At 36.8% G+C, this 15,617-nt stretch overlaps 2 protein-coding genes and 1 long non-coding RNA gene across 3 annotated transcripts; 2 read left to right on the forward strand and 1 right to left on the reverse strand.

Annotated features, from left to right (window-relative positions):
- The first annotated feature begins 2,288 nt into the window (after positions 1–2,288).
- Positions 2,289–3,485, forward strand: LOC149087014 (angiotensin-converting enzyme-like). Its single transcript, XM_089231894.1, has one exon. It carries the CDS (start codon positions 2,289–2,291, stop codon positions 3,483–3,485), a length of 1,197 nt encoding a protein of 398 aa, XP_089088020.1.
- A 1,212-nt stretch (positions 3,486–4,697) lies between these two features.
- LOC149087015 (torsin-1A-like) lies at positions 4,698–15,543 on the reverse strand. The gene is made up of 5 exons (XM_089231235.1): positions 15,206–15,543; positions 13,680–13,945; positions 13,302–13,477; positions 8,381–8,505; positions 4,698–6,634 (listed from the first exon to the last, which is right to left on the reverse strand). Exons 1-5 carry the CDS (start codon positions 15,405–15,407, stop codon positions 6,387–6,389), a joined length of 1,017 nt encoding a protein of 338 aa, XP_089087361.1. The 5' UTR covers positions 15,408–15,543; the 3' UTR covers positions 4,698–6,386.
- Positions 10,099–12,892, forward strand: LOC149087016 (uncharacterized). The gene is made up of 2 exons (XR_016192523.1): positions 10,099–10,393; positions 12,769–12,892. It is a non-coding gene; the product is annotated as an uncharacterized LOC149087016 (long non-coding RNA).
- Positions 15,544–15,617: the final 74 nt, after the last annotated feature.

Genomic DNA, 15,617 nt, shown 5'->3' on the forward strand with positions numbered 1-15,617 from the left:
GTGGATCGAACTAAAGCCGTGATCACACTATAATAGTTTGATAAAAGATCTTTTCCAAAACTTTTGTAGTGTAATGTCGGTGTAGTGTTCTGTAGCGCGTCTCTCAGTTGAGAACCTTGACGTAACAATATGGTATAAAGCTCGAGAGCGCAAGAAGAAGAAAAGCCTCAGGAGATGGAAGATTGAAAAAACAAAATTGGACATTCGAAAATAAACAGAGAGGGAGAAGTGTGTGGGAAAGCGATCGAGTAGGATCGTCGTCGCATATTTACGTTCTTTTTTAATTTTTTTATTAATAAATTTCCTGTTTATGTTTGTCATGATGAGTGCTCACTATTCAAAGAACATAAGGTCACTACATTGGCGCAGTCGGTAGGATAGTGAGCAATAGATCGGACAATATTTAACGGAGAAACTTTCGTCGTGAGAAGGCGACGTGAAAAGTGGAGGACTTTTGTCGTGAGAAGGCGACGCGAAGAGAACTTTTGTCGTGAGGAGACGATACGAAGAGCACTTGAAGAGTGTTGGAAGAACGAAGGAAAAGTGCGGTGAGTGTTTTTTTTCATAAGAAAATTCGCTGGGTTTCTTTTCTTTGAGAAAATCATGGCTTTCTTAGCCAGAGGCAAAAAAGAGGACTTACAGCAAGTCGCTGCGGAAATGGGGCTTGAAAATGTTATGCAGATGAAAGTATTTCAACTCAAATCCGCAATAATGGAGGCAGAATGCTATGACAAAGAGTTCATCGAACAGTTTTTGAACACCGTAATTGAGGAGAGAAAACGGACAGAGATGGAAGCAAGCGAGGAGAGAAAACGAAAAGAGATGGGAGCAAGTGAGGAGAGAAAACGGAAAGAGATGGAAGCAAGTGAGGAGAGAAAACGGATGGAAGCTAGTGAGGAGAGAAAACGGATGGAAGCTAGTGAGGAGAGACGAATGGAGTTCGAACTCAGAAAAATGCAACTAGAAAATGAAAGGATTCGCATCAGCGCGGCAGGTGAATCCCAGATTAACTCAATGGCAAGGCCAAGACTAGAGCTACAGAACATTTTGCAAAAGTTCGATCCGAGGAGCAACGAGATCAGCCTCAACCTGGTGTTGTTTGAAAGACAAGCGAAAAGAGCCGAAATAAAAAGGGAATTTTGGGTTTCATATCTGATTGGACTATTACCTTATGATGTGGCGCAAGTCATTGCTAGAGAAAATGAAGAGACAACAGATGACTATGACCAAGTCAAATCCATTTTGCTTAAGAGATATAAGCTTACTCCCGAGAGGTTTCGACAGATGTTCACAAAGCACAGTAAACGATCGGAAGCAACGTGGTGTGATTTTGCTTATGAACTCAGAAACTTCACTGAATGGATCCGAGGCCTGGAGATTACCACGGTTGAAGAACTGACTGATTTGATTATTACGGATCAGATAAAACGCAAAGTACCGTCAGAGATTCGAGATCATTTTATTGACGAGTGGTCTCAATTCAAGCGACCCGACATCCTTGCTAATAAGTTGGATGACTATGAGAACGTCAGGGCAGACATCGGCGAGGATAAGAAAGCGTTCTACGGAGAAGAAAAGTCATTGTTACAGCAACAACACTTCAGTTATAGAGAGGGACGAGGAACATCGACAAGAACAGCATATCAACCACCAACTCGGAAATATCATAGCAATAAGGACTAGAACAAGACCGAAAACACGATTATCAGAAAAACCCCAAAGGAGTGTTACATCTGTGGACTGAACCATTTCGCTGGAGATTGTGACCGAAGATATAAGGCTAACACAAAAGAGAAATCGGAAGATAATGTGTTAATCGCAGAAATTCGATCGGAATTATTTAATTCCAGTGAATCGAGTCTGGATTTGAACCCTTTACGTTATGCTGACATTTGCGTAGATGATAGAAAAATCAGAAGCTTAGTGGATTCTGGTTGTCAAATCCCAGTGATTCATTCTGACTGTATACAGGGACTAATAACTAAGAAAGGGAAAATCATCTTAGTGAGTGCATTTGGAGAAAGAATTGAAGCATCCCTTGTGAATATCAGTGCTTCGCTGGAAATAGGAAATAACGAAGATTTTTGTAAACCTGTTGAAATTCTCGCTGCAGTAACAGATAAAATTCGAGAACAATGCATTATTCCACCAAACGTACATGGACTACTTTGCGAGGCCGCAGACACCGAAGAAGGGCGATTGTCCTTCCCCACTAAAGGGAATATCACAAGCCTCCTGCGACAGAGCGAAGGGAGAAGGGCGTGAGTGTGAATATTGAAGAGGACAAGATGTCATCTCTACTCGAGGACAAATACAAAAGACAGACTGAGCTGGTGGATGACCTGACTGAGCATTTCGACACCACCAAAATCTGCGAAATCAAACGCGAGAAGGTTGGAGAAACTCACCATCTCAATACAACCAAGAGCCGAAGCAAATCTGAGTGCACCATACAAATGGAATTGGATCTAAGAAGGATCATAGCGGAAGCTCGTGATTATGACGAAATGGCATACTTGTGGACATCTTGGAGAGACGTCACTGATAAACCCGTCAGGAAATATTTCTGGGAATTCGAGAAGCTCAGCAACGAAACCGCGAAGCTTAATGACTTTGAAGACACCATATCCATGTGGCGGGATAGCTACGAGTGTGACATACTCGAAGACGCCATATCTAAGCTGTGGAATCAGGTGAAACCGCCGTACAAGCAACTCCACTCTTATGTCCAGTGCATGCCCAGGAACTGTTATGGTAGCGACAAGATTCAAGAACGCGGACCCGTTCCGGCGCATATTTTAGAGGACATGTGGGCCCATCAATGGAGTAGCATTATGGACCACATGAAGCTATTTACCGAGAAGCCATCGGTGGATGTCGCTGTGGCACTAAAAGTGAAGACGGCTGAAGAGTTTTTCACTTCGTTGAGATTGAAGCCGATGACGAAGGTCTTCTGGAAGATGTTTATATTCAACAGATCCAAAGGCAAAAAGATGGTTTGCCACGCGTTTGTCCACGAATTGTCCAATGGATTGGATTTCTGGATCAAAATGTTCGCAGATAGAACCGACGATTATTTCATCACTATTCACCATGAGATGGGACACATTCAGTTTTTGATGCAGTACGTGCATCTGCCACACGTTTTCCGGGGCGGAACGAATCCTGGTTTCCACGAGGCCACCGGGGACATCCTCGTCCTGCTGTGGATAAAGGGCTTCGACATGAAACACGAGGGTTTAATCACGTTGATGTCCGACATGTTGCGGTTGTTTCTGAACATCGACGTGAACGTGCTGATTCATATCAATCGGTCCGACAAGTTCTGCGAGTCTACCGTAGGTTGCAGGGACGCGGCGACCGGCAAGATGCTCGAGAAACTCCTCCAAACGGATTACTTCCGAATCTTTGTGATAGACGACGTGGAGATCATCGAGGTGATAACGATCAGGGCATCTAGAGTTGATGCTCTGGATCGTTGCTGAGATACTTCGAGCCGTGCTGTTGGAATTCGTCAAAGAACAGAACAAACAAGAGAGTTCAGTTTGTGTTTATAGGTAAACCCAATCTTGCGTGGGGGGTGGTGTTCTGTAGCGCGTCTCTCAGTTGAGAACCTTGACGTAACAATATGGTATAAAGCTCGAGAGCACAAGAAGAAGAAAAGCCTCAGGAGATGGAAGATTGCAAAAACAAAATTGGACATCCGAAAATAAACAGAGAGGGAGAAGTGTGTTTGAAAGCGTCTCATGTTTGCGTTCTTATTCTAATTGTTTTATTAATAAATTTCTGTTTATGTTTGTCATGATGAGTGCTCACTATTCAAAGAACATAAGGTCACTACAGTCGGCTTAAGGCGACTTTATACCTATGTTCTGTAAGGACTCTAGATCAGACCAAAAAAGGTTGCTCTACAGGATGTGTAGCCTATGCGACGCACGGAGCGCCGAATCAGCGGTGAAAGAGAAAAATGATTATACAAAACTTGCAAAAAAATATTTAGGAGGGGAAAAAAAAGTTTTTATGCAAAATTTCTAACTATGAGCGTACAGAACTGAATGATTCGCAGAGAAACTGTGATTTTTGACGCATTTCATCAGGATGGGAACACAGCAGCGAGTTTTTGGGGCTATTTTGCTGGTGCGACTTATAGCCGGAGGGCATAGGCGGAGATGGACTTGGAAGTCTGGGGGGCACGATGATGATGTCAATTCATATATACATTAGATCAGTTGACTCCACCTTACGCTGGGGGGGGGGGGCGGCAATTGCTCACCACGCCCACCTCCTTATCTCCGCCCCTGCCGGAGGGGTGCCAAAACTGTCTCGCACGAGTAATAATAATTAACGATAAGATAATGCTCCGGAATTCCTCATCGTTCATTCATTGCTCCGCCCTGAAACCATGCAGTTGATCCACTGTTCACTAAGAGATTTGCACATTTTCACGTTCCCGTTCTTATTCTGTAGAACTTGGCTCACTCTAAATGCGTGGATCTTACCCGGGGACAGCCCGAGGCAATCAAGCTCTCTCAACACAGCCCTCATGACAATTAGATCGGTTTACAATTTGCGACAGTTGGTAGGCAGGTAATTCTAGCTAGGTACGGGGGGTTCCCTCAGAAAAATCAGTTTGCCGAAGGGTCACATGATGCTGTTAAAAAAGCCCAGAAAAAAATTGCACGAAATCTCAGCATTAACGTGATATTCGGTTTGCAATATTTTATTAGTTTTTCTGTCATCCTTTTATATAATGAAGGCGTTCAACAAAATTCTAGGAATTTTTGCCGGAATGCTTGATGCTGGAAAAAAAACTTAACATTAAAAAAAAATTTGTGGTGCCCCCTCTTTCTTGAAGCCCTAAACACATGCTTATTTTGCTTAATGGTTAATACGGCCCAGATTTTCGATAACAATTGGCGATATCCTGTATTTTTACCCTATTTAAGATCCCGTTTACTGTATTTGTCTCAATGAAATACGGTAATCTGATAATTTGAATATTTTCTCGTGAAATATATTTTTTTTTGTTGCAGTCCTTTATTTCCCCCACACTTCAGCAATTTTAGGAATAGTAATTATCGCATTGCCTTTAAGGCAATAAATTGCATATTTTGGCAAAATTTAATGATATCCGGTATTCAAGATCGCATTTCCCTCGATAATGTACGGTGAACCTAAATATGAAGGTATCAAAAATATAATATATATATATTTTTGAGTCTATACCTTTATTACTTGGGTAAAATTTTTGACTTACAAATCGACAGAAAAAATGCATTTATACCCTAAAAAACTAAAAATATGTCGTAAAAACCTAAAAACATGTTTTTGCAGATAGGCTGACCATTTTTTGAGAAAAATACGGGAAATTACAGGAAATCGCCAATCATTGTTAAAAATGTTGTCAAAGGTGCACAAATAAAATTGCTAATAACGCTGAAAAATCGCCAATCATAACCAAAAACGATGTCAAAGGTAAAGGCCTATTTACATTGAGCAAGTTTACTATAAGCGAGTTACTTACTATAATAGATACACACTCAGACTTTAGGAATACACACACTTCCAGCACAACTGAATACGTAGGAAATTGCCCATGGTGATAGACCTGAGTTGTGCTGGGTTTGAAAGAAAGAAAATTATAATTAGGGTCCCTCTGTATTTTTTTAAATGAAACTTAGTTTCATGAACAGCTCATAGAGCCAATTAGATTCCTCTACCTTTTTCCAGCAAAAACTTGTACATCATAAACTTACACATTTATTTTTATACATGAAAAAATTAAAAAATTGAAAGAGAAATACATTTTTTTTTCAATCAAATTATGTATTAAAATTATGAACTTCAACAAAAAACAATGTTCAAAACAGTAGTAACAAAATTCAAAACCGATTCCGAAAACGAAATCATCGTGCAAAAAAAAACTATTTACTTGAATATAACGTGCAAATTTTCTCTTCTCAAATTAAATGTGTTTACATGGGTGCGGGTATGAATGGTGACAAAAATATTTAAAAAAACACACACACATTTTTGCAAGTAAGAGGTAAGGATGCCCATTAGAATTTGAACATATAAAAAACGTATATTTTAGTGTACTGAGATGCACATGTAAACTCAAATAAGAAAATAATATTTTTGGTTAGACTATAAGTCCATAAACATCTAAAAATTTATCATCAATTGACAGACCCCCCCTCCCCCGAAAAAAAAAAACACAGTTTGAAAGTACATAAAAAAATCCCCAAATAAAACAGAAATCACACGCTGGAAAAATTATACAAAACATATATGATTCTTATATTCAAAACAGGTAAAGGAATGAAATTCGTAAAACAATGATTGGAGAAAAACAAAACATTAAAAAAAATGTTTATAAAGAAGTCTCAGCTGATAAACACATTAACTTTCTGTGCAATCTTTTTACATCCTGATGTCGAGTAAAGCTGGAATTCCGACGGGTAATATTCTAGTTCGTCAACTAATTTTATCACATCTTCATCATTCACTAACGTAGAATGCATTCTGAGTTCGTCCCTCACACACAATTTCACATGTGTCTTTTCAAGAGGCAAAAATGGCACATAAACATCAATCAAGTTATTTTTCACAATGTCACTGAATCTCAGTCCTCCTGCAGGGTAAAAACAGTAAACAAGTTTGAATAATCATTAACAGAAGCGTCAATCATACCAGTAACAAGATTAGTAATACCAGTTGATTGATGCAAAAGTTGGACAATTTTTTTTTACTATATTAAATTGGTATATGCAAATTTTTCACTTTGAAAATGCATTAAAAACATTTACTGCAAAATATTCAGGGTTTAAGTTTATTTTGTTGCAAAACATATCTTATAAACACAACAAATACAGTAAAACTCTGTTTGGCAGAAGCTCAAATTACAAGGAGAATAGCCATTACATAGTATTCGGATCAAATCTCCCTAATTTCATACAGCGATTAAAAATCGGTAATATCACATAGTGTGACCATATTAGAAAAATTTGGCTGCCCATCTCAGTGAGTTTGACGACAAATTTTCTTGAAGTGCCATTACATACGCTGCCATTGTTATGAGAAAAATGTTATCTCACCATAAAAAGAAGGAGCAAATTGTTCTGTCAGCTCTCTTCTGTGGTGTGTGTGTGCGTGAACTTCATTTTCTCTCCGGGATCAATATTTCAGATAAGGTATCATTTCATGTGTCCATCAGGGAAAAAAATTCCAATTACATAATTTGGTACTCAGAAAATCTTGAAGCAATGTGTGGTGCACACTTTCTCTTATATAGTCAATGGGCCATTTTTCATTCGGGTAACAAAAGTAGAACACGTGAAGTGAGCTGATTTTTTTTGCGAAAACTTTGTGAGTGTTGCTTTATATTTATACACTTTCTTATCCTTTCCAACTTCTTGTAAAGTGCTCAGAAATTGGGACATTTGATCTGGACACCCATGTATAATAGATTTATCATTATAAAGGAATTTAAATTTTCTTGGTCTGTAACCTAATAAACTGTAGAAAATTGTTGTTTTATCTGCATTATAATTGTCTTTTAGGAAATTTTGTTATAATGTTAGTGAATGAACAGGACTCCAGTCGTGAAATTGATTTTTGGTTGCACAGCAGTTGAATCTTTAAAATGTTTTTATATAGAATTATGTATTTTCAAAGTGATTTAGCTGACCTACCCAAGCAAATAAAATTACTAATTATCATATCATTTTTGACTTCTGTGGCTGCATGGACTGGTAAAAATTGTTCTGATTATTGGAATGTATTTTAGAATGATTTGTTCAGCCATTTGGAAACTACTTTAAACTGGGAGCTCACATTGAATAAGCAATGGCAGTGGCTATGGTCTCTTGGTCACTGCCACGTATAGTGGGAAAGTCTAAAAATATGGAAGAGGGCAGAAAATTTTGACTAATGTAATTACTAACATATTACTCATTCGCACCTGTACAAATATCTGTCAATCGAGGTATGTTATTATAGTCTTATCGTGCCATATACAGTGATATCCTGATGACGACATAAGTAGAAAAAACATAAGTCAAGGTAAACTTTTTCAACTGTAACTAATGAAATCACCCCTTTCCTCCTGAGGGTGAAGGAAGGTGAATTGCAGATATTCTATATTCTTTCTTATATATTCTTTTTTGCTCAGTGGCTTTCTTAGAGAAACATTTCTCTAAGAATGGGATGGAAAAAGCCTTCAAGCTTTGTTCAAAATGTCCACTTGAAAAAATATCAGTTTTAGGACGAGATGTCATAAATGTAAAGTGACACAAGTCAGGGTATTACAGTATAGATAATATTGGATATTTAAAATTGAAAATGTCTCTTGAATTGTAAAAAATTTTATGGCTTTTACCGATTTCGTTGAAAGCTCCTTGGTTTATGAGAGGTTCAATGTCTTTCATTTTGATAAGTTCGCGTTCTTTTCCTTCCATCCAAAACTGAAAAGCCACTCTTGTAATTTCTTTACTTCCAGCATTGCTGAAAAAACCCCACATAAGTAAATATGTATATAGACAGTTAATAGACCCAAAAATGTGTAATAGGTGAGATACATGATTTGGATTACAATCTTTCATACAAATATATATAAATATTAGTTAATTGGAACAAAGAAAAAAGCGGGTTTCTCCATTTCTAAATCACTGCAAGGTTTTTGTCTCTAACAGCTTCCTTGGCTTATATTGTAGTGCAGTGGAAGAAAGAAAAAATTTGTTATTCATAAAATAGGGAGAAAATGATAGAAATGAAATAAATTAAAATGAGACTTCAGTTTATGAACATAACTCATATTCAGTGAATGTGCTTGTAATCCAAAACACTCACATATTAAATCAACATTATTCTAGGTCATTTTTTTGGTCACTACCCTGCTCACATATTTTCTAGTCACTCACATGCCTACACCTTTTCTTGGTCACTATTTTGGCTGCTCACTTACTCAGTCTTTTGGCTGCTCTCTAAGTCACTCTTTTGGTCACTCACATGTTTGCACACACTTTAGGTCTGTCACCAGGACCATTTTAAAAGCATCATGGGACCCTGGGCAAAGTGATTTTTATGAGGCCCCTATCTGGATAGAAATACTTATCCACCAATTTATATACTCACTCTCGAAAAATTTTAATTCGATCTCATTTTTATGAGGCTCCTCTGCTTCTGAGGAACTTGGGTGGGTTCATTCATTAAGATGGCACTGTTGGCCACTACCTTGATCCCTCGCTTTCTGCACTTTCATAGCACAAAAGAGTGTCGCTGGCTACGGGATGACTTTATCTGCAGTGAAACAAAACCAACCGTATATTTTCAGTTGTGATCATGTGATGCTCGACAGACAAGGCAAATAAGCAAAGCCTCATACAGACTCGTACTTAATGTAATTAATAGTAGTAGTAGTAGTCGTCTTTGATGAGTGTATTATGAAAAATATCTCCTTTATCAACTCATAAACTGTTAAAATTCTAAATTTTTTGCTCGTCTTGCAAAACATCGTTTGTTCATTGAGTCAAAATTTGTTTAAAATTTTCACTCCTCCTGTAAAAAACTCATAAACTGAGATGCAATCAAACCTCTCTTTCTTGAAATACTCTATATCTGAAAGAAGAAGAAAACTCATGCACATTTACTGTACTAAATCAATGTACCTCTGTCACATCTCCTATTTTGATCTCTCTGTCACAAAGTAATTTTTGAAAAACTCCTTATCTTTGAAAGCCAAGCCATGATGATAACAAAAAGAAAACATGAAAATTTCTTTTCCTCTGTGTAAATATGCCTGTTTTCCCAGAGGTAAATCCCATGATGGTACATCCCATCCTTCGGAAATGATTTGATATCTCTCCGAGATGGGAAGCGGGGGTGTGTCTGGTCTTCAAAGGTTAAAAGAGGCGAAAGACTGATAAGAAAGGACTTATTTGTAAATACATTGTTTTGATAGATCTTTTCAATCATGGGCAGATAATATGATTGATGGGAGTTGGATGCCATATGGATGGCTTGTTCAGCATGGCAAAAAGTTAGATAACAGACAATTGAAAATTGCTTCATGAAACCAGTCATCTCAGTGATGAAGGATCAGACCTAGTCGCTCATTCAAATTTCACCGATTCTCAGAAAAACATGCTGAAGATGAAATTTAAGAACATTGAGGCACTAAAAACACTTGAAGATGGAAGAATCCAGAGGAATCAGGGAAAAGGTAACAGTGAAAAATGCTTTAAACACATGCTGTAAAAACTCTGCTCCGTTTCTAGAGCAAACTGAAAATATAGGGCCAGAAATATTTGCAGCTCTTGCTAGTATACATGATATTGAAAGACTCAGAGCAAAAATATGCATCAATCTAAGCTTATGGATAATTTTAAATAAGGTATGTAAATAAAATTTGAATAACAAAAAATTTGAATGTATTTCAATGCATTTGAATATGTAATGTGCATTTGCAGTGTAATTGAACGTTGATTGTGTGACTTAGCAAATAATGTCATTAATATGTAGTAAACTGTGGCACAGCATTTTTATTAGGGCTGAGAATCGATTAAAATTTTTAACTGGTTAATCAGGCCCATCATTTGGGGGGGGGGGCAAACCCCCCCCCCCCCCGCCCGGCTTTTGAAAATGCACTAAAAATGGTATGCATATATATATATATATGCATACATAGAGTACATGTTCTTTGTCCCCCCCTGGAAAAAGTTGAAATGACGACCCTGTTAATCAAAAATTTGTAATCAATTATTTGACCAATTAATCAAATATTTTTTTGTGCCCATATAATGTTAATAGATGCTATAAATAATATGTACAGTCCACTGATCACGAGAAGAACATCGCCTACGTCACGTCGGACGATTCTATTATTTCCTTTTAGGTAAAACAACTGCCCATCGAGAATAGCGCATTAGCAATAGCCCTTTTCCGTTTGGCGTCTTCAGCACTATTTTGGACTCCTAGAAACTTCACTAAAAGGGCCATGGCAGTGCTCCAGATAAAGTCGTCATCGCAGTGTTTTTGTTACGTAAACACTGGCTGTTCGACAGTGCAGTCTTAAGGCATTGTCGCATTAGATTCACAAAAATAAGATCTGGTGAAATTTTCCAGAATTTACGTGGTAGGGCCTCAAAAGAATCACTTGGCCCGGGTAGGCCTGTGATGCTCTTAAGACGGCCCGGCTGCTCGATCACTTACAGCATATTATTTTAATACAAAATATATATTTTTTATTCCGCAGAAGGGATAGAAAACTCCAGCCTTTTTTTCAATTATCAGTTCTATGCATCAAGCTGAAGCTGAACACTACACGTATAAAACGTTTTTGACCATGGTCCGCTGAAGGATGGGGCTGACAAGCCTCCAACCCAGGAGAATTCTTATAATTTTCTTTTCTTTTCCACACTGTAAATTCATTATGGACGGCCGGTGAGAGATCCCAGCCAGATCCCTGCTGCAACATGAGAGGACTATGCTTCCGATGCCCTTAAGCATGGCCCGCACATCTTACAGCTGGACTCTCAGGCTGGCATGCCCTTAAGGGTTGCTACAGACATAACTGCAAAATTGACAAGCATGCATGTTCAATCTGTTTATTTTTGTCACTACTGCATTTGTTACCTGTTTTAAAAGCCCATATGAGTAGCTTCTGTGGAGAAAGTAAAAAGAAAAAAAAGACGAGATGGCAATAAGAGAAGGTAAACAGAAGAATGGCCAATTGCTAGCAGGTGGCATTCTCTTGCTGCGGTATAGAAATTAAACCGAAGGGATGCCACATAATTTACAGTAGTAATAAATTATTATTAAATTAATAATACTCCCTTTGTATTAAATTATTAATTGAACAATTATTTCATTTTATTATTTTAGTAATTTAATTATTAATTTAAAGTAATTTTACTTCCTCCATTACTAAATTATCACTACTCCCTTTAAAATGTTTTCTGTATTAAATATTTTAGTTCTAAATATTAAAAATTCAAATTTTATAAAAATTCAAATTTTTTTTAATTAAAAAATTTATTTTACTTTTAAAATTTATAACAACAATTTTCGAGTACATCTTTTAACAAACGTCAACACAAAGCACAGCTCACTCAAGCGTGAAGACTGACGGAGTTCGCTGAATCGTGAAGAATACCAGTATACACGGAGAGATGCGATTTGCGCCAAGACAGCCGTTACTGGCAACCCGTGATAATTTTTATCTTTTCCCCGCAGCGAAATGAACCCTCTCCAGAGAGGGGTGTTCCTGTAACTCTTCTCGTGATCTGAGGACTATATTTCACTTATTTTACTCACCTATTCAGTAGATGTTAACAAATATAGGAATAGGTTAAAAAATTGAGGCTGCCCGCTTCAAGCAATTTAATATGCTAAACATAATAATAATTACAAGACATACAGAAGACTGGATGCCGTGAAGATATTTATTATTTGAGATATTAATTTTTTAAGGAAGGAAAAAACTCATCTCCGCCTCCACCGGGAGTCGAGTTGAGTTTTTTCCTTCCTTAAAAAAAAATTAACATCTCAAATAATAAATATCTTCACGGCATCCAGTCTTCTGTATGTCTTGTATTAACAAGTGGAGAGCGACATTCATGTCATATAATAATAATTGTTATAATAATGCCATAACCTGTAATGTTTTCATTTGGATCCTGTCTTTTTAAAAAAAAAAAATCAGTTATTTTTAGTTATTATTCACTGATTTCGAAACTATTTTTGATTACACTGTTGTTTATTTTTTAGAAACTTTCAAATGGTACTTGTGAGGAGATGAACTAATGCTTCCAAGAATACAAAAGACTAATGTTCACAATGGAGACAATGAATTTTGGTCGTCTTCTGAAACTACCATCAAACTCAATTTGAAACAGAAATCATCAGTTTTCGTTGAATCTAATTTGATCAAAATATTGATTAAAAATGTTCTGCGTAAAACATGATTTATAAGGCATCTAATCCGTTTTTTTTTTTTTAAATCAAGTCAATTCACAAACTTTTAATAACAATTTTAATCGAAATGATTGATTAACTGACCCGATGAAATGATTTTTAATTTAATAATAATAATTTTCAATATTTTTGGCATGTTTTTGCAAAAAAAACTCTCTTGAAAACTTTCTATCTCGAATTGTTTTTTTCGATCTGGTCAGCTTTGAGATAGAGAGGTTCCACTGTACTCGTAACCCAAATTTTTACTGCATTTTGTAAATAGATAAAATTGGTTAAAAAAAGATGACAAATAATTTTAAATGCTAAAAATTATTATTACTTTTTACCTTAAAAAAATGAATGTATTTTTCCTATAGTCAACTCCATCAATATCATCATAATAATCAATATAGGGTTTGATGACATCGATAACATTCTCTGGCATCTTGTCGATTTCATCAAATATGAACAGAGATCGACCACAAATCTTTGTGTACTCCTGAATTTCCTTTTGGAGCTTTTTCTAAACCATTAAAGAAAACAAAATTTATAAACTTCATGATATAAACCAATAAACCGATTTCTAGAAGCACTTGAATCATGAAATGAAGAAGGACCCTTTCTACACTTTCATAGTAATAAGAAGTGAAACACTTGTTGCAACATGTAAAAGAAACACAAGACATTAAAAAAAATAAGGAAAAACATGCTGATATCCGCATCACCTTATATTCTTCAACCTGACTGACGTGAGGGAAGTGTTGCGTAGCTATGTACAGATGTACATATTCGCTGTCCATTCCTTTTTTATACAGATTTTCTGCGATAATTTTGCTGACAAAGTTCTTTCCGCTCCCCGTCCATCCATGAAATGCTAGAACTAATGCTTTTTTTGGATTTTTATTTATATGATGACCTTTTATAGAGCGAGCAACAATATCTTCGGCGAGATGTTGTCCATGGAGAGATCGTCGAAAATCACTTTGCAGACCTGCGTGATTAAAAAAAACCCATGAAAACATTGAACAAACATGACATTCATATAATAGCAATGCCATCAAAGAGAGAAAAAAAAAAGAGAAAGGGAACAGAGAGATATGCATCTTTACTCAAACTGTAATTCTTCCTATACATACACAAAAATCAGTGACAATAAGCATCTTTTCAGCTAAGGAACAAAACGTGTTATTTTATACTATAAAGTTCTTTTATAAAACTTGAAAAATACAACCAATAATCTTACTGGTTACATTCAAGCGAATGCAAAGTGAAACTCTTCTATAACAATACTCCAGGGATCGAAGAAACGCACCGTTATAATGGGAATTATCGTTATAGATGGAATATATTAACACTATGAAAAGTGCATCAGACCAGAGTAATATTTTAAAACTGCTTGCACACACACAGTTATCGTTGTATATGATTTATGATTTTCACTAGTGCAATGCCTATACAGGCCCGTCATTTAGGGGGCTTTTGAAAATACACTACAAATGGTACATATATATACAAATATATATATATGTGTACCTTTAGTACATGTTCTTTGCCCCCCCCGCCCGACGGTCCTGTGCCTATATAATCACTCAAGGGACTAAACAAACATATCGGTATAAAGAAGTTATTGTTATAGATGGTGGATCCCTTATAACATTTAAAAAAACAAACCATCATGATAAAAGTCAGTGGAAAAAGCTTTAAATCAGAAATCTGGACGAGAATTAGTGAGAGTTGGGACCACAAAATAAGTCACACTAAGCAGGATCCACTGTATTAAAACTATGAGTAATATCATTGTATAGATCACTGTCGTTATATTGGATTTTCTCACCTGTGAACTGCCTATATGATACTAAAGAAGCATATCGGTATAAAGGAGTTATCATTAGTGATGGAATATTTGGTAAATTAACAATATATTGAGCTGTATGGTAAACCACTGCTTGGCGATTGTTTTCATCACCACCCCGATTTACCGCTATTTGCTGGAATTACCGCGGAATGGCACAACAAGTGTTTAGTGTTTAAAAATGTGTTACGAGAGGATGGTGTTGGAGACATATCGCTGTTTTGGCGTAGTCTGAAACTTGGCGGCAAAGGGGTATACCTTACATCGGGAATTAGCTGAATATTTTATAACACTAAAAAAAAATGCATCAAGGTTAGTGAGTAAAGGCGACTGACGTTGGTCGTTGTAGTGACGTTGAAGGTATCGTTATATAAGATTTTCACTGCATATAACACCTACCGGAATAATTGAGTTTGACCCAAGGATCACTGCAACATTCGTAGATTCTACACTTGGCGAGCTGGTACCCTGCCATCGACACCGACGCTATAATCGCTGTGGCCAAGCTGACTGCCGTACTGACGGGCTCCACGCAGTGACTAAAATTGAATGCACAGGTAAAAATAATAAGGTACAGAAGTATTTTACGGAGTCCCTTCATAGTTGATCGTTTTCATAGATGTGAAAATACCCGGTATTCGGATTGTGTTGTACTTAACAAGAATATTTTAACCTCTAACATTAATCTCAAGCAATTCGTTTCCGTTGTTTACGGTTTCAGTTCCGCGTCTACTTACGGACGGCGTGAACCTTAGGATAATTATTTTCGCCGGCAAGGCCGATAAAATTATTTTAAACATTCAAAGTAAAA

This window comes from Pholcus phalangioides, unplaced genomic scaffold (genome assembly GCF_987345545.1).
Source record: "Pholcus phalangioides strain wild (caught in Gottingen) unplaced genomic scaffold, Ppha-v1.0 ptg000004l_1, whole genome shotgun sequence".
Classification (NCBI taxonomy): domain Eukaryota; kingdom Metazoa; phylum Arthropoda; class Arachnida; order Araneae; family Pholcidae; genus Pholcus; species Pholcus phalangioides.